The 23,921-nt window shown below is 42.8% G+C and overlaps 1 protein-coding gene across 1 annotated transcript in view; it reads right to left on the bottom strand.

Annotated features, from left to right (window-relative positions):
• EZR (ezrin) overlaps positions 1 to 23,261 on the bottom strand; it is a 35,678-nt gene extending 12,417 nt beyond the window's left edge. The window contains exons 1-3 of the mRNA XM_005150053.3: positions 23,023 to 23,261; positions 5,373 to 5,456; positions 822 to 917 (exon numbers count right to left, since the gene is read on the bottom strand). Coding sequence (XP_005150110.2) covers positions 822 to 917; positions 5,373 to 5,456; positions 23,023 to 23,034 — 192 coding nt within the window. The 5' untranslated portion in view covers positions 23,035 to 23,261. The remainder of the gene's footprint in view (positions 1 to 821; positions 918 to 5,372; positions 5,457 to 23,022) is intronic.
• Between the last annotated feature and the right edge of the window lie 660 nt (positions 23,262 to 23,921).

The raw sequence follows: 23,921 nt of genomic DNA, 5'->3' as shown, positions 1-23,921 counted from the left end.
TGACACCACAACTGAACAGGGTTGCAAACAGTAGAATAAGTTGCTTTTGCACAGAAAAAAAAGCATTTGGGGCATTTGCCTAAGAGGAGAGGGACTGGCAACTCATTACTGGAATTCCCTTAATTCTGGCTGCTTACTGGTATGAGAACACAGGGGAGATGCATTATGTTTTCTAGCTAAACCACTAAAATTCCATTTGCACAGCAAAGCTTGGTGACTGAAGAATGATTTACCATGCTGTGTCAGATGGGCAAACCCATCCAGTACTGCATGTATTTGACAGAGAACAGCTGTCAGAGACATGCATTTGACAGAGAACAGGAACTCCACTGACTGCCCAATTAAGAACAACAGTTCACACCCTCAGAAGAACTGCAAGCCTACAAACAAGAGCACATCAGAGGCACCAGTGCTCTGTTGCAACTGCCCAGCCTTGAAATGACCTCTCTTTCACCATAACAACTGATCCTGCATAAGCAGAGACCAAAACCATTCACCAGCCCATGTGTTCCTCCAGTCACAGCAAGAATAGCTGCTTCAACCAACCAAAGTATAATATCAAGCTGCTGCTGTGTATCTGACAAATGCTATAAAGGTTTCCGCAATTCACATAGAGAAAAAGGGTAAACTTCCACCATGTCACATCTCACCCAAACAGTTCCCATGGAGGTCACACCGCAACCTCTTAAAACTATCTTAGAGTTATGAGAATTAAGGAACAACTGACAACAGGTACAAGGTTTATAAAGTTGCAGCCAACAGCACATCAGGAATCATAAAAGCGTTAACCTTTGCTCAGCAATTAGCCCAAAGTCTGTTACCTTTTTATCAAGTTTCAGCCAAGTCTGGAATCCTTTGTTGTCCACATACTGAAGACCAAAGTACCACACTTCTCGCAAGCCTATGGTTTTAACCACCTGCAACACAAAGGTAAAGAAAGAAAAACTCAATTATTGTAGGCAACAGAGCACCTGAGGGGCAGGTATGCTCAACTCCTGCATTGCCTGTGGGTGCAGGCAACAGCCTAACTCTACTCATCTGGCATCTCATCTATTTAATCTCATTGACAAAGATATACAGCTGCAGTAGATGACAGCAATGGCACAAGCTATTTGTCCCACACATTTCCTAGAAGATGATTCTGGGGAAACTGGGAGAGATGAATGGGACAAGTGACAGGCCACCAACTGCTATACTGGTACACCAGCAGCACTTGGAGCTTCTGCCCCAGAAGATCTACTGTATCTTCTCAGAACTGTATTTGGTGAAGCAGACAAGTTACCTCTTTCACCAAAGCTCATGGTGAGATGGTCTGTAATAGTGTTAGTACTAACTACAACTAGGTAGCAGGACTCAAGTGATTTTGTCTGCCAGTCACCAAAGACTATTTGGCTGGAGGAGGCAGCTATGGGATGCTTCACACAGCTCCTGCAGTGAGCTTGCTGTGTGGGTCTGAGAATTAAAAGAAGCTGCAAGTAGTCCCAGCCAAGGGAATTCTTTTTTAAAATTCACACACAGGCCAGTTTTGAAGGACACAAACAAAGGAATGGCTCAACACCAGGATAGATTTAATTTCACAGTGTTAATCCTAACCAGATGAAATCCCTGGATACACCATCTGTTGACTGGATGGCACACTTACTAGTGAAAATAGTCCTGTTTGGAGACATTCCTTTTCTTTAGTGGAGGAGATGGCCTAACAGGTTCCTGACTTCCTCCTGCTCTTGGACTGCTTATTCTTACAGCCCAGTAGTTTGCAGTCAGCTCTGTCTCACTGTCCCCATTTACAGTATTGCTGGGCACTCGGTCTGGAGAGCAGACTTGAGAGAAACAATGACTTCAGGATACTTCATTAGGTTTCCCTTAAATTTTCCAGAAGTTTGTATCTGGAAGCCAGAAGCTTCCTGGGGTTGATAAGAGAGATGGGGAGAAATGCACCATTCTGATTAGCACCGAGACTTACTGTTTGTACGACACTGTCCAATAACAGGCAGTCTATGAAGTTTAGTGACAGCAGCAGACCAAGAAAGCCACACGGTAGCAGGAAAAATGCCACTAAGCAAATACAATGTTTTAAGGATACAGAAACCAGTGCCTAGTTGAGGAAATAGGAGAGCTTCATAGCTACACATTGTGGGCTCTATATAGTAAGGTACAGTTCACACATTCTACTTCAGCAGGGCCAGTCATATCTAACTAGAGTTTATGTCAAAAAAATGAAAATAATCAAGCAAACCCCACAGCCACCCAAACAAAAGCTCCCAAACCCCTCAACTTTAAGAGCGAGGGTCTGAAAGCGCTTCGGCCTTTACTGGACCAGAATTCCCCTCCCCTCTTCCCCCCATGCAGCTAGTTTCCCCACAGAACAGACAAGTTTATAACAACTACACCTATTTTTAGAAGGGCTGGAGCTGGGCTTTTACTCAACCCAGCAGAAGAGCAGGGGTACTTCCTGTTGCACAAAAAAAGTGTGGCAATTTTGTTAAAACAGAGCTGCATAAATCAAGCAGGCATCAGGCCATGCCCTCTGAATGTCTCCTACAACAGAGAAAGTACACTTTTTCTATAAATCAAGTTAGAAAACTTGCAGAACTTGTAAGCCCTCAAGCTCTTCCTAAACACAAAAGCAAGGGAGGAGAATGTATTAAGCTAAACATCACAATTAGGCCGTTTTGAGTTCCAATACAAAGAACAATGTCATGAATGTTTTCACCTATATTCTGGGAAGTGGTCTGTAAACCTCCTTCACAGCAAACCAAGGACAAACTAAGAACCAAGGCACAGTCAAGATGGGAGTCAACTTTTTCCCCCCAGCCCCAAAATGCACAAAGCAGCAAATCTTATGCCTGCCCATTCCAGCCAGAAATGTATTTACTCCCAGACACCACCAGTGGCACACTCTCCTCCACTGGAATATCTTTTCCTCTTGGCCAGCTGCAGAGCCCACTGTGTAGGGTCTTGGGACACCTCAGATCATTGCAGCATAAACTCCACACAGGTCTGGCTTGAGCAGAGCTGAACTCCATAGTTACAGCTTTCCACTCTTTCCCCCTTTCCATAAAAGGGAGCTATAACTCACCTTACGTGCAGGATACACTTATGACAGCCAAGTTTAAAGCTCAAGGGCACTGTCAGAGCAGCCTTGCTGGCTGACAGCTCAAGCCAAGAGATCATCTTGTGGTTTTTAAAAATAGCCTGCTTCTTCAACACCCTTTTCCTCTCAGGGTGGTTCTGCCCTTCAACTTGGACCACTCCCCATACCTGTGAAAACCTGTTGCCTCCACAGGCTTTATCTGAATGTAAACTCCATCCAAGATAAGGGCCTAGTAAAAGGCTTGCACAGCAGAAGTGAAGAAGGGATGTCAGAACAGTCTTGACCTTCCCCTGTTTTGCTCGCACTTCTACCTCAGTCTTCTCTTGATATGCAGAAGTACACCATAACAAGGTATGGACTATGGGTAAGAACTTTCAAACAGAGGCATTAAACCCAAGCCATAGGATGCAAGGAACAGATCTTCATGAGGTGACAGTCTATCCCAACAGCAGCAAGAAGTGCTGCAACAAGCAGACCCCAGAAGTGCAGAACTATCTAGACAACAAGCAGGAAGTGTCCTGGAACGAAAGCATCTCCACCTTTTTGCATGTTCTCAAGATCTTGTGCTTCATCTCTGGAGGTCAAGAAAGCAGTCTCTCTTCTGCCAGAGAGATGACCCTGACTCTTAGCAGCTATAAACATTAGTGAATATATGAGAGGGGGAAGTCCTTGTCATAAAGGACATAGGACATACTTGTTGAGCCCTTGTCATAAAGGACATAGGACATACTTACACTATCCGATCTAAGGTATTGCTTTTAAAAACCTGGCTTTTAATAATTTCCATTTTTGCACTCTCAGACATAAAACCAGAGTTGTCTGGTTTGGGTTAACATGGAAGGGGCTGGTGGAGGAAGTTACACTGATACAAGGGTGATCAGCTGTGAATGGAAAGTCAAACATAAAGGCTGGTTCCATACAAATGCACATTTCATATGCATTTCACCAAATTTCCAGTCGATGAATACTTTGTTTTTCTCATGTCATTAATAATCCAAAGAAATGAAAGTTAGATTTAATGCCAGACACAGTCTGTAGTACTCTATTTTGGACTGTGAAGTTTTGCAGTGATTATAATTAGATTTTCTCCTTTCACTCTCTGCAAGGACCCACTAAAAGTTTTCCTTTGTTGGGGGCTTGGGCTTTTGTGTTTGGTTTCTGCTTCTTTGTTTGTTGTCTGGTTTTGACAAGTACTTTTCAGTGCACAGTCACCATAAAGCCTGGCAAATTGTACCTAGCTCACTGAAACAAAATGGTACCAACAAAAACTCAGAAGGAATGGACATTTTTAGCCAGTTCTGCCTATCTGAGTCAATGCTTAGCCAACCCTTGCTGCCAAGGCTAGCAGGGGATGAGAGAGGGAGCGCAAATGAACTGCTGCAACATTTCAGAAACAGCTCAATATGTGTAACTGACGTCTGCATAGATCAGTTCTTGGTTTGGTTTTCAGGGTTCCAGCAGTAATAGCTAGAAGCAAACTTTTTACTTTTTTTTAATTCTGTAACAGTAGGTTTTTCTACTGAAATCTCAGCCTTGCTTCAGTTTTATAAGAGCAAGCTATCCAAGAAAAGAATAACAGTTTTACAGAGTACTCTGTTTATTTTAGTTGTCTTTATCTGACCTTTGTAGATCCATCTCCAAACAGAACTGTATATTGTTAATACAGCAGCAGGAAGAATAGCAGTATGGGAGGAGAGTCTTGGCTAATTCCTGCCCTCCACTTCATTGTGAACCCCTGGGGGCAGGCTGGAAAAGTCTTTGCTCAATCCTGCTGCACAGAGGCTTCTTACAAGGCATATTGCTATAGCTGCTGTGCAGTGATCACAAACTCTACTGGTTTTCTAGCAGTCTGGCAAACACCTGTGGCATGTGGCTACCTCCAACCCAGCTTCTGATGGATCTGTCAGCCCTCTGAAGACCTGATTCTGGGACAACATTTCAACTTCAGAATTCAGTAAGTTCCAAGCTGTATTTCACAGCAAGAGGTGATCTTTTACATGCTACCTGTGCTGTGTAGACATTTTAGATCCCTTATGACACTTCACCATCCAACACTGCTAGGGAGACAGGTTTCACTGGAACATAACATACCTACAAGGATTTTTGCTTTTTTTCTTTTATTGTGATGAAATTTAGAGCTCTTAGCTCAGACTAGGGCCCTTGGATTAGGAGGCAGAGAGAAGAAAGGTAGGTAGGTTTGGAATCCAGTCTTAAGAAAACACTATAGTCCGAAATGTACTCCAAGCTTAAACAAGAGCCCATACCAAACCCCACTGACCTGGTCAAACAGCTGCTTTCCTGTGGTGTTTGGCTGGATGGCAAACTCCAGCTCTGCATCCATAGTAACAACTCGAACATTGATCTAAGGAGAAAAACAAAAAGCATTGTTTAAGACTTACTGAAAGTTATTTCTTGGTGTTAACACAGTACTTTGTGTACAGTACAGTCTCCACGCTTTGATGCACTACTGTAACCTCTTTAATATACACACTTCAGCCTCAATTAGATTTGTGTTGCCACACCTGCACACTTATCTGGGGGACTGACTCTCCTGTGTTATCCAGATTGCTCTGCAGGTTTTCCCACTCAAAACAGAATCTGACTGAGCTTCTAGTTAAATGAGAGGGAATTTCTGACTTGACCATTTCCAGGCGTAAACCCCCTTGGAATAATGGCTCCTGCAAGCACACAACATAGCTGCCTACAGACCATCCCTTGGATTACAAAAGGCCCTAATGACTAAATTAAATTTAAGACTTATAATTTAACTTCCATTTATATTAGAGCTGGCATTAATCTGAGGTTTTAAGGGCCAAAGGCTGCAGATTTTTCTTAGGAAGCAATCAGCATTAACCTGATCCATGTTGATTCTTTCCCTTCATAGAAAAAGTCTACTCAGCACATAATACCAGCAGTTACAGGTACTGAATGATGCTACAGGGCAAGAGTTCATAAAGCTACTGCTGTTAGGGAGGCAACAACACAACCAGATTTACTGCAATGGCAGAAGTAGACTGCAAGACAGAGATTACTATTGTATGCAGAAGGCAAGGGTGTTTAATGACTAGAAAAAGTCCATTAGCAGTTAATCAGGAGGCAGGAGCAGCAACTAAACTTGCAGGGAACAGCATAAAGACCAGCAAAATGGCAAATCAGGGCAGGATTACCTCCAACTGTTTTGACTACAGGAGACTATACTGCTTGCAATGTACCTCAAAACAACAACCCCAAAACAAATATAAAACCCCACTCTGTTTTGTGTAATAGAGTTAACTAGCAAGCCAGGTTGGTGGCTTGGTATTTTGAAGAAAAGAGAAGAAAAAGCAGACATGTAAACATAAGGCCAGATTAACAGAAAAGCTACAAGCAGATAAGGCTTCATGACAATCTCTCAACATTTTAGAACTGTAATGTTACAGAACAGCCCAGGAGAGCCTGTACAGCTGCAGCACTGATGCCCAGTGTAGGGGCACACATTTGCAGAAACAAGAGGAATGGGTAGAAGAGAAACAGAATCACTCGCTATAAAGCCCTGACACTGCAGCAGTTTCCAGCCACTTACGTATATTTAAACTCTAGGATAAATGTCAGGTTAAATCAATGTTACAGTGAACACAGAGCTGCGAACAAAACAAGTTGCCTCTGCTAGTTTTAGTCAAACAGAAAATTTTGCATCCTTTTTCAGTGAGACATGAAGGCATCAAGTGTCTTTCAGCCTTTACTGAATTGTTTCTTTCTCCTGCTCCCTCCCAGACGATGCTCCTATATAAAGATGACTGAAGGCAGTTTTCAAGACATGGAACCCCAGAACTGAACCAGAGAAGATGACTGCTTGGGTGCCTTGTCACTTTCAACCTGTATTTATAAAGCAGTGTCCTTTAAATTATCATTTTTAAAAATCCTCTAAAAGCAGGAAGAAAGAACAAGCAATAAAGGTTTTCTAAGAGCTCCTTTTCCCAACTGTAGTATTTAAGATCCATGCTCCATTATTCCTCTGCCTTAAGAACCAAAGGTTTCCCAAACAGTGGTTGCAGTGGAGGAAAAGAGAAGTTCAGATACCAAATTCTCAGGAACAGCAAGGCTGCAATTTGAAAATGTGACCTTAAAAAGCTCCTGTTGCTTAATCCCTCTCAACAACAAATCCTTAATCATATTCTAATCCCTTTCTACCCCCTTTGAGAAAACTTCATGCTTGTAATCCAGTTTTGTTTTGTACAAGTTATTTGTACTGTACGCTGAAACTCCACAGTGGATATAAAATAAGTATCACCTTACAAGCTGAAGAACTTGAGAGGATGTGCTTCCCAGGCCATACCAGAAAGCCTACAGGATGTTGGCCAAGCACAGAATTCCAGCTGGTACTAGTACATTCACCTTTTACTCTGTGTCTCCTTAGCAGACATTTCTTAGTAAGAAAAGGTAAACTCCCTAGTCTAACGGAATACCTTGTATTACTCTAACCCTACAAGACCCTTCTGGATGCAGTCTCCTTCCTAAAGGATAGGCTACTTAATGAGCTATTTAGTGCTAAAGCCATCTACCTCCTACATCTTTTAAGTATTATTTTAGCATTAAGACCAAAAACTGAAGTAATCCGCTTTCCACTTCAGTCATTTAAAGCCATAAACATGCATGAACATGACTACTTGGTTATCCAAAAAGCTTTCAAGGACACTTGGGGCATGTGGTATAGGTTAATTTCTGTGTTCTCCAAGGGCTGAACAACCAGAAGGATCAAGAGGAATTCCCTGGTGTGCCTTAGACAAGCTGCTAGCTGCACGATAGTCAGAGCGAGGAGAGACAGGGCCTCAAGCAGTTGTCACTTCTACAGGTTGATGACTGCCTGGGAAAATCCTTTGAGTCTCCTTCCTTACATATTAAGTCCTCTTGCTTCTCATCTCCAAACCTTCACCTTGGTTTACAGAAGAACAAGTTTAACAGTGTCTCTGAACAGATGTCCTACAACCACTCCACACAAGCTTTTAATAAGAGAAGCTGGTAATGAAGCAGGCAACCAGAGCTTAAGCCACCTGAAACCCTGATTTACACAGTCTGGAGAAACCCTCACATGTCTGTTAGGCTGACACACAACCAGTTTGGCATTCAGCTCAGACCACATAAAACTCCCCATGGAGCCAAGATAATTAAATCAAAACCCAAGGTGCTAACCAATTCAAGATACTGCTGGGAAGGAAAACAAGGAACTCTGGCTTATTTCTGTCAGCAACAAAAAGAACAAGACACAGTTGACTTTCACAAGTGAAGCCCTGATTACCCTGCATAGTAGGCAGGGCAGGTCCTGGCAGTACCCCAGGACAAAACTGAAGTCATAACCAAAAAGAAAGGAGTTTTTTATTGTTTCAGAGCACAGGTGCGTGGCGAGGGAGCAAAGCACATGGCTGTTTTACATGAAATAAAGGTTTTCAAATGCACATAGCATGTTAAAAATCATAGACAATAAGATGTAACTTCCTTCTCAATAAGCAAATCTCATGACACTTTCATTATACTTTCATGTCCAAGACTAACATACTTAAAATGAATGACAAATACAGCCTTAGAAGGTTATTACGGAAACATTACAGAAGACAAGTTTTTCCTCTTTCCCTCTCCTAGGTTGCATAAATTTGCTAACAAATTTGATCCAGAGGGGAACAACCACTCTACTGAAAAGGCAATGCCATTTGCATTTAAAGGAAAAAAGCTTCATAAATCATAAAAGACAACAGAAACACTAGAACTTACTATACCAATTCCACACTTCAGACTGTTCAGGGTGGACTGTAACATGCTACATACATTTCCAACTAGGACAAGAGAGTGGAAGCAAGATGAAAATTGAAACTGCAGTGAAATTCAGAATTCAGCTTAAGTAATTGTAACACTATGGAAAGTTCTTGTATTAGAAGTTATAGTAGTTAGAATTGGATCTTCCTTGCCTTAGCAATGCCCTTGAGTCATGCATTTGTTCTTACTTTCTGGTTGGGTTTTTTGTCATTGTTAAAAATCACATCTATTCTAATGTTAAGTCAGTAAACCAACCTGTGGGACACTGCAACCTTTCAGAGACCATGCACCATACAGTACCTAACTTAGAAATTTAAAGTGCCATTGGAAAAACATTCAGAAAACATTCTCTCTTAAGGAGGGAACACACTGCCAACTAGCTGAGTGGTAACATCTTCCTTGTGTAAGATCCAATACCTAGGTAGGAACCCAAGATGACACTGCCTCTTCAACCCCTTCCTCTCAGACATGCCCAGTTTCCAGGTAGCCTTTTTTTTCCCCCTCAAGTTTGATTCCTGAGCTATATCCTGTTGGTCCAGAATCTGCCTCTAGCTGCAGGCAACACAGTATCTTTGAAGTTATCTTGATACTACATCACCACTGCAAACACTCCATCTTATACTGTAGGGGAAAAGAAAGGCAGAACAGAAAAAAAAAAAACCCACAGCCCTCACACATAGTAAGCCATCATAGATATTCTGTACCCTGATGCATGAAATTCAATGCCTCTTAAATTCACTTAATTCACTATAATAAAATGGTTCAGTGAAACCATTAAGTTGTGCAAGTCATTTAAAATACCACACAATTTATTTCCAGTGAATATGTAAGATAAAGGGCAGTAAATACCAACTTTTACCCATACACACAAGATAAACCAGCACTTAACGTGTTGCATATCATCATTATGCAGCTCTAAATGCCTCAGACAATGCTCAGGAATGTTTTCTTCCTCTTTCCAAGGAAGGATAAAGACCAGAGCCTCTCTAATAGCAGGTTTACAAGTGCAAATACAAGTGCAAATATCTTTCCAAGTGGTAGCAATTAGCAGTATCATGGTGGAGAAACCCAGACAGGAATGCCTTCTTTTTTCAGTCATTGGATGCCTGGAAAGAGCATGCAAGTAGCTAGTACACATAAGCAGATCAACTGCATTTTGAAGTGCTGCACCTGCATAGCATGAACTGTGAAAACCAGCATGCAGGCCTGTTAAGGTTTCTTGCACATATGTGAACTGACCATATAGAACATGGACATACTTGTGATGGAGGACTATGGCAGTCTTAACAACAAATAAGAGAAAGTGGTGCTATTAATATTCTTAAGTAAACAGTAGTATTAAGCTTGCATACACACTTCTGCAGGTCTACTCTTCTGCCACACACAACTACTAGTGTACTTGTAACAATACAACAGACAAGCTTTTTGCTCTGATTTGCAATGTACCTGCATGGACAGAACAACTGCATTTGAACCTTAGCAACCAGACCTGTTCACAGATGTGCGCAGTGAATCTGGTAAGAGAAAAGCGATTTCATATAGCAGCATCAGAAGGACCCTGAAAATGCTCTTTATTCTTCCACATTCCATGCATTAATGCTCTTGGGTGTCAGACCCAACAGTAAAGGAAGATATTGTGCTAACTGATGGAGTACCTGTAATCACAGCTCCTGCAAACTATCCTGGGAAAGCTTTCAACTTCAATTAGGAGAAAAAAAAAAAAAAAAAGGAAAACAATTAAACTGCCCCCCCCCCAACCCCAAAAAACCCCCTAGGAGCTCCAGAGCTCAGAGCTGACCTGCTCACAGCTTCAGTGTCTGCATTTCTCTATCCTCCACAAGTTATTTCAGTCAACAGCTAATAGTTCAGAGACTGCACAGAAGGCAATTCTGGGAGGGTCAGCAGAGTGAGTAACCCAAGCAATCGGAGAGGTATTAGTTCAATGTATTATGTTATTCTTTAGCACTTAACATGTCAAGAACATAGCACTTAGAGCCAATTCTCTCTCTTCCCCAACAGAATAACCTGCCTGCTGGATTGAACTTCATCTGTTAACATATTTGATGGGATCCCATATAACAGACTAGGCATACAACAAATCTGAGCCATGTGAAATGACAACTGAATGACAAGTTGCACAACTAAATTATCCATATCCATATGGATATCCATATCCATATCCAAAGCAAGAGACAGTGTCATGAATATCAAGCAAATGCAGGACTGCCAAAGCATGACTTCCCTCCCAGTTAAGCTCAGCACTGTCACCTTGCTGGAACTACTGCAGGGACTTGTATTCTGACCTTTCCATGGCAGACCAGGACCTTGAAAGGGGGATGGATGAGAGTGTGCTGGGGTGGCAAGAGTAAGAAAATGTAGTTAAGTATTGTCACAGTCCCTGGAAGATGGAGTGCATTTACAGATTCACAAACAGCACCTAGTCAAGAACAAAACAGAAACTTTAGAAGGACAGGGATGGACCTCAAAGGTCTTGGTACAGTTTCGGGTATTATAGCTGGAGAGGTGAGAATGGACAAGAGACAGACAAAGAACAAATTACAGGCTTGCAAACAATGGGCTACACACAGGAGGACTGTAGACAAGCATGTAGTCTATTATAATGCCCAGAAAAGCACCACATTTCCTGGTGTGATGCTATTGCATAGAATAAAAAAATTACATTCTTGAGTGTATTTGTCACCGGATGCAGGGCAGAAGATGACTATTCTATTTTGTTTGCCTGATGACTTGCCACTTGGAATGCTGTCACCCAAATTTGAATGTTTCTTTTGGAAGGCAGCAAGTTAATCAAGGGGAGTTTGCACTAATCTGCAGGTCAGGTGGGTTTGGGTTGTTTAAGTGTTTCAGGGCTTTTTGGCTGGTGCTTTGTTTTGGTTTTGAGTGTTCTTCCTTCTCTTCAAGCAGAGGGGCTGGTTCACTAGCATAGCATTGATCTTTTTCAAACAGGAGTTGTCTGTAACATGATGTGCTTATACAGAAAACAGGAACTTTTAAACCCAGAATGAGGGGGAAAAAAACAACCCCACCCAAAAGCCGTCTTATTTTGCAGGCTGGATAACAGGAAAAGAATCAGTAATTGCTGGAGTGGTAAGATACTGGGATATTCTATAACCATTGCCACAGCCTTCAGACAACTTAAGTTCAGGTCTTCCCCAGTGCTATGTCTTTACAATTTAAAAGATCTCCAAGAACCTAAAATGAGAAGGCAATTGACAAACCTTCAGACTCCAACTGCTCTTCTGTGGGAAGAGATGTACAACACAGCACCAAAGCAAGCTTTTAACACATCCTCTCCTGCTCCCATGCCAGGATCCTTTCTGAACTACCTGCCCAACACCTAGCATTTCAGAGGGGAATGACAGCACAGCAAAAGAGTCCCAGGCATTCCCATCAACACTACAGAGCACACAGTTTGCTAACAAGGATGAAAACAGCTTCATCAGCTCACACAACACAAATAGGGGACGACCTCATTGGCATTCACTTGACTGACAAGGCAAGCTCATTTCTTCCATTTAACTGACCCAGTTTCTCAGCATACCATGTTAAATCAAGAAGACCTGACTGAGAACCAAAGGACACGCTCCATTTCAAATCTCATTGTGTTAAACATTGCTTCCTCTTTGCAAATAAATAGGAGCATTAAGTCACGTTCCACTGGAATTCCTGCAAGTCTATGAAGCAGAGTTAGGTACTGATGTATCTGCAACAGGTACAATTGGAGTTAAGTAGGCTGGTCTTTGTTTCTTAGAACCTTGCTCACCTTCCTGGAGAGGGGGAAATACCACTGGAGGTAAATATCATTTATACAATAATCTAGAAGCTAGTGGTTACTGTAATATTGCCCAGCACAGTTGTTAGTCTTAACTGCTAGCCAGTACAATGTTAGTAATGCTAGTACTAACTACTAGTGCTTAAACGCTAGTACAAGCAACAGCTTGTACAACTGTATTTTTGATAGTCATCCTCAGTATTTACAGGGCAGTAACTATATCAGCTATACTTCTCTGAATTTTTTTAAGCTTACTAAAGGCAGTAAGAATCCTGGTATTTGCTGCTGTCCTGTAAGGTGAAAGCACCTTGTAACAACTTACCTAAAATAAGTTCTTCTAAGGAGAAAAAGTACTTTGAGTAGAAGCCAAAAATAATTTTGAAGTGAAATCTGAAAGCTAGACTCTTTGGGGTGAAAGGCAGGGGGCAGGGCAGGCAGCAGGGCTCACGTGGGCAGGAAAACCTTGAACACCCAGATGTGGGGAATCATCCAGAAATTCCAGTTTCAGCAGGTTGAATCTTCAGGACAAACTTCCCTCTCCCTGCCAGCATACACGAACAGATCACAAGAAAGCCAACCTACTGTGTTTGGCTTTGCAGCCAGGTCACTTGACTCTTCTTCGTGAGACATGAAGTCTTCCTTATAATTAAACATGAAGATAATCCTAGACTGTAAATTCAAGCCTTTTTAGTTTAGATAGGCATGTAATTTAGATGGCATCTTCTTCTGCACATCTCAGTTTCCTTAACTGAAGCCTGGTATATCTTCTGTCAGCATATAATAAATGCATAGCAGGCATCTGCATGAAGAGCCTGAGAAGCACCCATGGCTGTAATTCAGTTCTTTATCTGCGGTCAAGCAATAGTGTTCTGCATGCCAAAAGATCATGAAGATTTCATGCAGGTGTGGCAAGCACACGTGATGATGCACCCCCGAAAGCCCTGGTTTCCAAATGCCTCAGTCAGACTTCCAACATCCTTCACCCCTGGTCAGCTCTGTAGAGATAACACGAATTGCCCAGTAAAATGGTAAAACCTAGGAAGTACAATTCCCAGAGAAAAGTATTTCTCCACCCACCAAAGTTGCCCCAGCTCTCTCCTAACAAGCCAACTGTATCAGTCTGTTTCAAGTTAGAAATAACTAGGGGAGAGGGAGAGACAGAGGCCTTCCCAAAATTTTAAAATTCAAATCTTTTTAACATATAAAAAATTTACCTTGGGACAGCGCTATGTTCTGGCAAGACACAAACCAATGCCGTTTTAAGACTGAAAGGCCCTAGGATATTGCCCTTAAACAAAGCTCAGTACACTCAGGAAGCCCAGATGTTTCTCATACAAAACACCTGCTCTCTCTTTCCAAGAGGGACTTAGGAATGGTTTACTCTGAGCACAGACAACATTAGGAAGCAGCAGGAGGGTGTATGGTGTTCTGCTGAAATACAGTAACATTCACTTTAAAGACTCTCTGATGCTGTATAGTACTTACTCTATTAGCACTGTCAGAATATCTGCGTACAAGCAGCAGTAAGTTCTTTACAGAAGGAACACAGTGCACAGTAGAAGCCCCTGACAGCAGGCTCAGCACAATACTGCTGTGCTTAGGTGAGCCATTTGTTCTCAACAGATGGATGTTAGGATACATTTAGGAACACAGACTGCAGGAACAAAGGTCCTTTGCACCTGCAGGATAAACACAGAGGGAAGCTACAGGCTACTGGATCAAAGTCCTTCATACACAGACTTTTATCATGACAGCTGCTGCATCTAATTAAACATAATGAAGTTGTGAGACTAAGGCTTTACACATGAAGTTTAAAGAACCCACAACTAGTCCTCAAATAAGTTTTATCTCAAGAAGTCACCAGAGCACAGAACAAATTAGATAATCTTCTGGGGTCTTCCATCAGAAACATCAGCATGGAGCCAAGTGCAGATAATACAGAAGTTTAATATCTTAACTTTTATTATAATTTCAGAGCCTTTTCAACAATTTAACATTTCCAATATTTATGTAAGTCAGCTAAATTAATGTGATCCTTCTGCAATCCTCACAAGGGAGAAGAAAAAATTAGTAACTTATAGACTTTATCCAGAACACAAACACCATTTCATACCTCTGCTTGGCTTTCTCATTTGGAAACAGACACACACCAATTCATGCAAAAGCTGAGCTCCATACTACCAAGCCATAACAAACAGGGGCAGGGCCTGAAGGCATGAATAACCTAAATAAAAGCTGTAACAGCCTCAGAGCTTCCCCTGAATCCAAGCACCAATGCCTTTTATTCCAGTGCTTATGCAGAGGAACAGGTTCTGGAGACCAATGTGTATGGAAAACCCAGAGGCAGTCCAAAGAGCCAAAAGTCTGACAAATGCTCACCTGGAGACCAGGCAACAACACAGCCTGTCAGTACACAGCTCTTTACACTTTCAATAGACCCTGCATGAACAGCACTCATACAAGGTGCAATGACTGTTGTTCTGAGGTGGAAGAAAACAACATTATACTGGAGCAGGGTGAGCTGTATGAATACAAGGGGAGCCTATGATTTACTTCTCATAGGATTATGCCCAGAGGATTTAAGGGGACCAAGAACAACTGTTGGAGAAATGTTCTCAACAACTCTACTCTTCCCAGATGGAGATGTTACAGAATACAAAGCAGTATTTTCATAGATGTGAACAGGAAAGACCTCAAGGATTTTAAAAAAAAAAAAAAAAAAAAGGAATAATTTCCATGCAAGGATCAAGTTCCTAAGCTAGTTAAGAACTTCTCAGTTGGGAAGAAAACTAACTGAGGCTAGGGCATACGAGCATACACATTTATCAGTTACATGAATAGGGTGGAAAAGGGACACACGCTCACTGCTCTGCCAACAGAATAACTACAGGGCATCACCACTCTGAACAAGAAAAAAGGTTTTCTACTAGTGCCATAGGAAGGAGTTTTGTAGATAACTTTACAAACAACCTGAAGGTTATCTAGGACAGCTTTTGTTAAAACATACTGTGGACGTTAGAGTTCACATGGTTTCAAGGGGAGACTGGACAAGTTCTCAGAAACCCACTTAGTAACTCATTATATAGGAATTTTCAATACCTCAGCAGCTCAGAGGAAAGTAATGGTGCGTATCTCTGAAATATTCTTCCACAGGCCAACACCAGAGGTGTACTATTAGGCTACAGGGGCTTTCCACCTTACCTACAAGGACAGCCATGTTCTTATAGAAAGAAGTCAAAGTGCAGAAGGAACATGAACTCCATTTACTTAAGGATAAATGGCCTTGTGTAACTTGTTATGCTGCTCAGTAATGATGTATGTTCATTTTGCATTCTAGATATGAATCCATTTGTCAGAGGGATTTATTGATTCAATATCCCACCCTTGTGTTTTACCTGTCCATAATCAGTCTCTTTCATTTTACCTCATTTTACCTCATGGACTTTGGTGAAATGTATCACATGGCATTTGTGAACTTTGTAAGTGTGATGATATGGTGTGATCACCTCTGATAGCTTAATAACCCATTCTACGTCCAATACACTACAGTGCTTACACTTCCCAGTAAGGTACTTCAAATGGTATGCAACAAGCACTATTTGCTCCCAGATAAAGGTAGGTAGGTCAGTGCAAGTCCTGGAATGTTACCTAAGCACAAAGATATTGTTCTTGAGAAGTTATAGATTGTACAGGAAAAGTGATTGGAAGGATTAGCAAAATACTCCTTCCTGACCCCTAAAATAGCTTGAGGGCTTCCGAGGCGAAACTTTTCACAGGCCCTTCGCTACAGATGTCTGATGGCAAACAAATATGCACCAGTGACTCCCAAAGCATACCCAGAGCACAGTGGGGGCAGAAAACATGCCAGTTTTTAACTAGGAATGCTACTCTCTCCCACACTGACATCACTGAGTATCAATTATGCAAACCCACCCACCAATTCACATCACATACTTTGTGCACCTGGAGTTTTCTGTAACCACTTACCTCTACAAAAAGTGAAGCAAGCTAAGCTTTCACAACTGAAGCTATTCAGCTAGATGCTAAAGAATTATTTTAGCTCCCACAAAGAACTCCGAAGCCCAGATCCTACAACATAGACTCTGAAGTCCTCTACTGGGCTACACAGGCTATATTCAGGCACACCAGTACAAATATGAGATTCTTAAATCTCTACTTCTTCGGGTAGCAGGCAGACCATGAATCTTCTCTATGCATCTGCAGAATGATGATCTGGCAGAACCAAGCAGCTCTAGACCCGTTTCACAAGCCTACTCAAGATTCGACTGGGTGTCCACACACTTGCAAACTCAGAGGAGCTTTTCTCACACTCATCTCACATTGGGTCTAGAACAACCACAGCAAACACTGATATTTTAATGCAAAATCAAACGATAACAGTAATGCCTCCGAGTTTTACACAATAGCTAGAGCACTTGCTCCTGAAAGTGGGATGGAGAAGTAAGCGCACAATAACCCTCTCTCAAAAAGGGCAATTCTATACTCCCTTCTCAAAGCTAGCAGGCAGCCACAGACCATGTGTGTAGGAGTGCCAGCACCTCTTACATTGAGCCTATATAGTAGGTAGCCAAATACAAGTCCTTAGTCACATCAAGCAACAGTTTCGGTTGCTTACTCAATTAGAAGATGAGAGTCCCACATGTTAATTCTTAGACTAAGAATTTTTACTTTGACAGCTGAGAGTATCAGGTGCTCACCAGGTGCTGAGCACATGGCTGCTACTCATGCTCTCTCAAAGGTGACAGCAGATGCAGAGAAGGCAGATGATTTCTCCCCCACTATGAAAGAGGAACTAGAAAGAGAAACAAAACCTGGATTTGAATGGATGAGCAATATGGAGCTATTCAATATGGTTAGCTCTTACACTGAGCTATGCCTTGCTTCCAGCCTCACATAGTAATGATTTTCTCCCTTTCCTAAGGGAAAGGATCCCATACACTGCTTAGTAAAATCATAGATTTCAGTTGCTTCTGCAAAAAGCTGTACTTCTTAGCTCACAGGCTAAATGCTATCTAATTCTGAAAACAGGCCTCAAAGCAGTCACACAACACAGCTAAAATACATTACTTAACACAGTAAGCAGTGTGGTTCAGTGATCTTAGGCAGCACTGCCTTCCTTCAAGGTCAACTGAGTGATTATGGGATTTGCAGCAATAAAGCTCTTTGGACACAGTGTCAAACAAGAACACCACCAATGCGTGAATCTTTAGTGGTCATCAAGAAGTCTTACTCTCAAAAAAGTCCTGACGTACCACAGCTTTTTTCATGCCAGAGGAAGACGTGGGCAGAGGGAGGGGGAGGAACAGGAAGGCTTATCTCCCCCCTTAAGAAGGCTAAGAAATTCTTTAAGTAGTGACTAACATAACAGTTAACACCCTTGACTTCTCTGCAGCAGCTAACATCCCAGAACAAACAGCCCTCAGAAACACTTACTCAGCTTGTGTAGTAAATCAGGATTTCGCAAAATTGTGAGCTCAGTCTCTTATAACTTCAGTCATCTGTGAAATGCTCTTAACATTTATTAATAGAATCCTCCACCTTTCTTTTGCAGCTGAGTGGGAGTTATCACATTTGGCAAATGGAAGCTTCCTTACATTTCCATTTTGCACCAGAGTATATTCCTCCTGGTATCAAGTACACTGCAATGGGTATTTACTTACAAGGAAAGGGTAAGATTTTATTCCTTACTAAATCTATAGCTACGCATAACCTAAGAGTATTTTAATTAATTATGAGCACTTAAGGATTAAAAAAAAAGATAAAAGATATTAAAAAAGATATTATTTTAGTTCACTTACAGCAATCTGCTGTGAAGAACTTGGAAATAAAACTGCTATGTGTAGTTAGAAGATACACAGTCAAAAATAAATTAGGAAGATCTGGGCACAATTATGAGTATTAATTTTTTGTATTTAGAATAAATTCCTATCACTACACTTGCATCTCTGGGCTGGCTTATCAGAAACTTGCCCAATTTTAATGACAGTATTTGTTCACAGACAGCCAAAAGTTTGGCTGAAGACTTGCATGCTGTCTCCAAGTGGGTTTTTTTTTCCAGCATTCATGTATATTCAACATCAAACAGGTATGGAGGACTTATCTAACCACGCAATGTCTAGCACACACTAGCACAACATAGGGCGGGAGAAAACCTTTCGAGTCATCAGTTCTAGTTCCCCACTCCTACAAGCAGGAGCATTAAATTGTGTCCTTGTCAAACTTTATCTTAAGGGATGGTAACTCTTGGAACAGTTCAATAAAAAAGCCACATGAACAGGGGGAGAAAAAAAAATAAAATCACCTACCCATAAAAAACCTACCACACACACTTAACTGCTCTAATGTTTAGAATTCTCTTAAACCACAAGCTCTGCTTAAAGCAGTTCTTCCTCTTCTTTGGCATTTAAACTCCTTATATTTTATACAGGTGAAGGAAGAGCTAGCTTGTTTAATTCTACCAGGCTAAACTTGCCAAGCACTCTTATCATGAGGTAGCTTTCTGCCTCTAGTCATACAAAAACCCATCTCTAGGTTCTGCTTTGAATTTCTCTCTCCTGGACACAGATGATAAGTACGCAAGGCAAGATCTAAAGAGCACCTTCTGTTAATGCTTTCCATTCAAGAAACCCTATGCATTGCAGATAACATGGACAAGAGAGTCATACTACCACCATCCATATCCTCCTATCATATACAGTGAGGGACCTTCTTCCCCCTACCCCTGTAAGTTTAACTACTACAATGGGACCTTATTACCATCAATCCTCCAATCCCTTTATATGGTGGCCCCCTGTATCAATAATACCCCCATCAATCAACAGCATGGCATTAGCAAATTTCCTGAGCATGCTTTGCTTCCCAACCACAAGCCATTAATAAAAGTATTAAAAAAATAAAAATGGTGCTTCTGGATAATATTCACTTGTATGTTCTCTTTAGCACCAGACTGCATTTACCGCCATCCTCTCTACGGAATTTTACATATATGCACCCAAGTATTAGAAGTTCTTGTGTGACACTACATCAAACACTCTACTGAAAAGCTGACTTCATTTCTCATGAAACTTTAAGCTTTTTCTTCTAGAGAAAACAAAAAAACCCAAACCTCAACCAAAAAACCCCTCCACCTTCAATAAAGTAACAACGAATGCAGCTAGGTGAGATCAAATGAACGGGCCTATAAGCTAGCGATCATGTTTCCTACTCTTTCGGTAAGTACTGTTTATTAGCCCACAGCCATGCTGTTGTAGACACAATTTACAAGATTGGCTTGTTTTGCAAAAGGATATAATTCTGCTGGAACACTATCCATTCAATGAGTCAAGCAGAAATAAACTAGTAACATGCATCTATGAAAAATGCAGACAGCACTGACACTCCAATAATGAAAAGACACCAGGCTGAGTTTATTCACTGTTTCACTTCTTCCCAGGTAACACAGCAAGATTTGGACGACATCTCTTGTATTTCCTTACATAGCAATTCACCAATTGTAAAGCCCAAGGAACCTCTTAGAAATTATGTATCTGAACTGTTGATTAGCTCACTCCCAGCCATATCCCCCATGAACTGGGTACAAGTTATATACTTACAGCTTAAATCAGGGACATCTCATTATTTTGTAACTGTTACATGTGGTAGAATGCCTGCATAAAATCATAGATTAACACTTGCCTATATTAACAAATTTACTTATTTCACAATTATTTTCCGGACTGTTACTAAAATTCGAGCATTGTAAACATGCATCAGATGCAACTGTGATTAAATGCTGCCACAGAATCTACAATACTGCTGACTTTCTATACTTCACTTTGGTACACAATTAAAAGAAAATCACTAACTTTCTAGTGCTAATAGGCTTACTACCTGTTTACTGTGAAAGAACAAATTCCAAACACAATCTATGAGCTTTGTGCACGCATGCACAGTTTTTGTTAGAAGTTTCATATAAAGGTTTAACTTAGTAGTTTGGAGGTTGGGGGAGAGCTGCCAAAATACTGCTGTCGTATTAATCTTCGCTTGTAAAGAACGGATGACCAATGTATCAAACAACCCACAGCAGCATGAAGACTGCCAAGCAACATCATATTTACTTATGCCATGCAGACAAGACACATGCAAACAAGCACAGGTAATAAACATTTAGTACCCATGTGAAATACCATCAGAAACTAAAACTGCTTCACTGTGTGTCCCAAGAGTTCATGCCATCATTCCTCACACATGCCAAAGGCTGTTGTTTCGTCTATGCTGAGCACAGCTCTGCCTCTGGAGAGACAGCTTTACATCCTCTCCCCCTGCTCCCTGCAAACTGACAGGGAATCCTATTTAGCCGTATTAAGACCAAATGAGCTGGGTTGGGAAGGATCCAAATCCAGTCTCAGTCGGAAGCAGTGTGCTTTATTAAAATAACCTGTTCAAAACTCCTCCTTTCTGTATAAAGTGAGGTAGCAACTGGCCCTATGCAACAGTAGTTTAAAAAAAAAAAAAGGGGGCTTATATTGTGCAAACTATTGACACAGTCTTAGAGCCCATGAATCCCAGCTAGTAGGTCATATCTCACTAACCATTATTGAGTACACCCATTCTTCCCCAACAGAAGCCATCCACCTTGGCTATTCAGCCAATAATCACCATCTAGTGAAGGAATACGAACATAGGCCATGTCAGGTAAAAGGATGAATGCAGCCGTATGTTTTCTACAAGGTAAAAGAGTTTTTCCACACCTGTTCATGGCTTCCAGTACGACTTAGGCCTAAACCAGGATTTCAGATTATTCTGACCAGCTTATTTCAAGAAAGCACTCTGTAATTAGCAAATGGATAATAAGGCAGAGAAAGACTATTCACACACGACCTTTTATATCCATGCTTTGTAAACCATTTGCTCCTCCAGCCGCAGAAGGGTCCTTTCTGTATGTATTTTTATATGCAATAATAAATCACCTCCTACTTACAAAATGCACCTTAAGACTGAACAGTTCATAAAAGGATTGAGCATCCTTTTATTTTTTTTCTTAAATTTTCAGTAGGTTTACAGAAACTGCAATGTTAACCCAAGCACTCCTTTTGGGGGTGTGTAAATTAACCTAACTTATGAAGTTATGGTGGTAAAACATCAAATGCTTATTACCCTTAGACAAGCTAGTTTACTCTTATTTCACAAGGTATAGCTAATACTTACCCAAGTCCTTCACTGCACTGCATTTTAAGAAATATTGCCTCTATCGAAAATAGACAGCAACAACAACCTGTTCTGACTATGCTCTTCAGAGTTCAAAAGTGGGTCTGCTCCAATGACGGCTCAGAGCTTTGTATCAGGCAGTTGGTTGCCCAAGGGAATTATCGTTTCTAACCGACAGAGCAGCAGACTTTAAAACAAAACAAGTGAAAAGACCCACTAGATGATCGGGAAGGGTGTGTGGGTGTGTGTGTGTGTAAGGGAGAGGTGTGTGTCAAGAAAAAGGAGGGATGAAAGACAGACAAGTTTTTAAATTAAAAAAAAATAAAATAAAATAAAGGCAACCAAAACCAAAACCGCCACCAAAACACCCCACACACAAACAGAAGAAACGGGGTTTTGGTAACAGCCGGTAAAGAGCACTGTGGAGAACTGCATTGACAGTCCCTGTATTTAGCTTTCAGATCACAAAGCAAGGGGGGGGGGGGGGGGGGGGGGGGAGGTTTCTCCCGCGTTTGCAGACACATAAAGGTTTCTGTACATAAATACACGGTCCATTCAAACACTAAATAGAAGTCAGAGCGGTTCAGCCATCTCCCACAAGTGAGAGTGTGTTAAAAGCAGTTCTTTCAAGAGCTGCTCGGGAGATCTGTATGCTCCCATCATGGAGCACTGCACAAGCCGGAGCCATCCACCGCTCCCCTCTCCAGCACTGCTCCCCAGGCTCCTTGCCGCTCTCCCCGCGGGGCGCTGGGACGGGAAGGGGAGGCGCGGCGCGCCAGCCCACCCGAGGCGCCGCTGTCCCGCCAGCAGCCCGGCGCCCGCCCGTTACAGCTCGGCGCCTTGAGCGAGCCGCTCCAACTGCTCCTCCCGCCTAAAGCTTGGCTGGCTCTGGAGCGACCGGGTATGGCGCGGGGGTGCCCGCAGCTGCCTCCTCGGACCGCGGAGAACTTCTGCGAGCCCGACAACCCGGTACGGGGAGCTCAGGGGCTTAGACTCAATCCGTCTTAGTGGAAGCGGCAGGACCCGGCGAAAGCGCGATGCCGCAGCCCCATGGGTGACAGCTCCGCCAGGCGCCCAGTCTCGGGCAGCCCCTAAACGGCCCCGCAAAGTGCCTCCCTTCCTTCCCCTGTGCCCCGCTTACCGGCTTCGGCATTTTGAAGGCTGCTGTTACTTCTGCTCCCGAGCCAAACGTTCATGCAGCGGCTGCCACGCCGCAGCCAAGTGCCCCGTGAGGAGGAGAGGGGTGAGGAAGGAGCCGCTCTGGGCCACAGCTGCAGCACAGCCCACAAGTGCAGCGCCAGCCGCCCGGCGGCGGTTAAGTACGCAGGTGGGGCCGTGGCGGTGACTCAACGCCGCCGGCCATTACCCGCCGCTCCCCCCGGCGCTTTCCGAGCGCGGCACCGGCCTCGCCCAGCCACCAGACACCCCCCGCCGGCCTCGCCTCGATGTCCCGAGGGCGCAGGGGGAACCCACGTTCCGGAGCGCTCAGTCTGCAGAGCGAGAGGCGGGCACCGCGAGCTAGGCAACAGGTGCCGGAGGGCGGCGCCGCGCCGGTAACCTCCAGGCAGAGCTGAGCCGCGGAGGAGCCTTCCGTCTTCCGCCGTCTCCTCCTTGTGCCCTCTGCAGGACGACCCTCACCCGCGGTGCTGAGCCCCGCCACCTATACACCGCAACATGGCCGCCTAGGCGAGCCACGCCCGCACCTGCTTGCTGGGTGCGGTAAGGCCGGCGTTCTCTAATCCTGCAGAGGGCTCGGGGACGGAGAGGGGTATGAGGGAGGGCTGCGATGTGCGGGCTCACCCGCGGCCCTGCTGCCCCTGCCTTCACGAACGGGGCACAAGGTACTGCTTCATGCGATGGTGAGCACTGGCGCTTCTTGGGTTTTATTGGTAGTCTGTAAGACTCGCTGTCTCCTGAGGTGCAAAGTCAGGAGATAGGGCTACTTAGCAAAACGCAGGATTGCGTTGTGTATTAAAGCACTTTTTCAGCCATTGGAGCAAGAGAAAAATGTTTGGAAATCCGTGAAAAAAGTATACTTCA

The sequence above is a fragment of the Melopsittacus undulatus genome, chromosome 3, assembly GCF_012275295.1.
Source record: "Melopsittacus undulatus isolate bMelUnd1 chromosome 3, bMelUnd1.mat.Z, whole genome shotgun sequence".
NCBI classification, from domain to species: Eukaryota; Metazoa; Chordata; class Aves; order Psittaciformes; family Psittaculidae; genus Melopsittacus; species Melopsittacus undulatus.
This window is presented reverse-complemented; position numbering and strand designations above follow the sequence as displayed.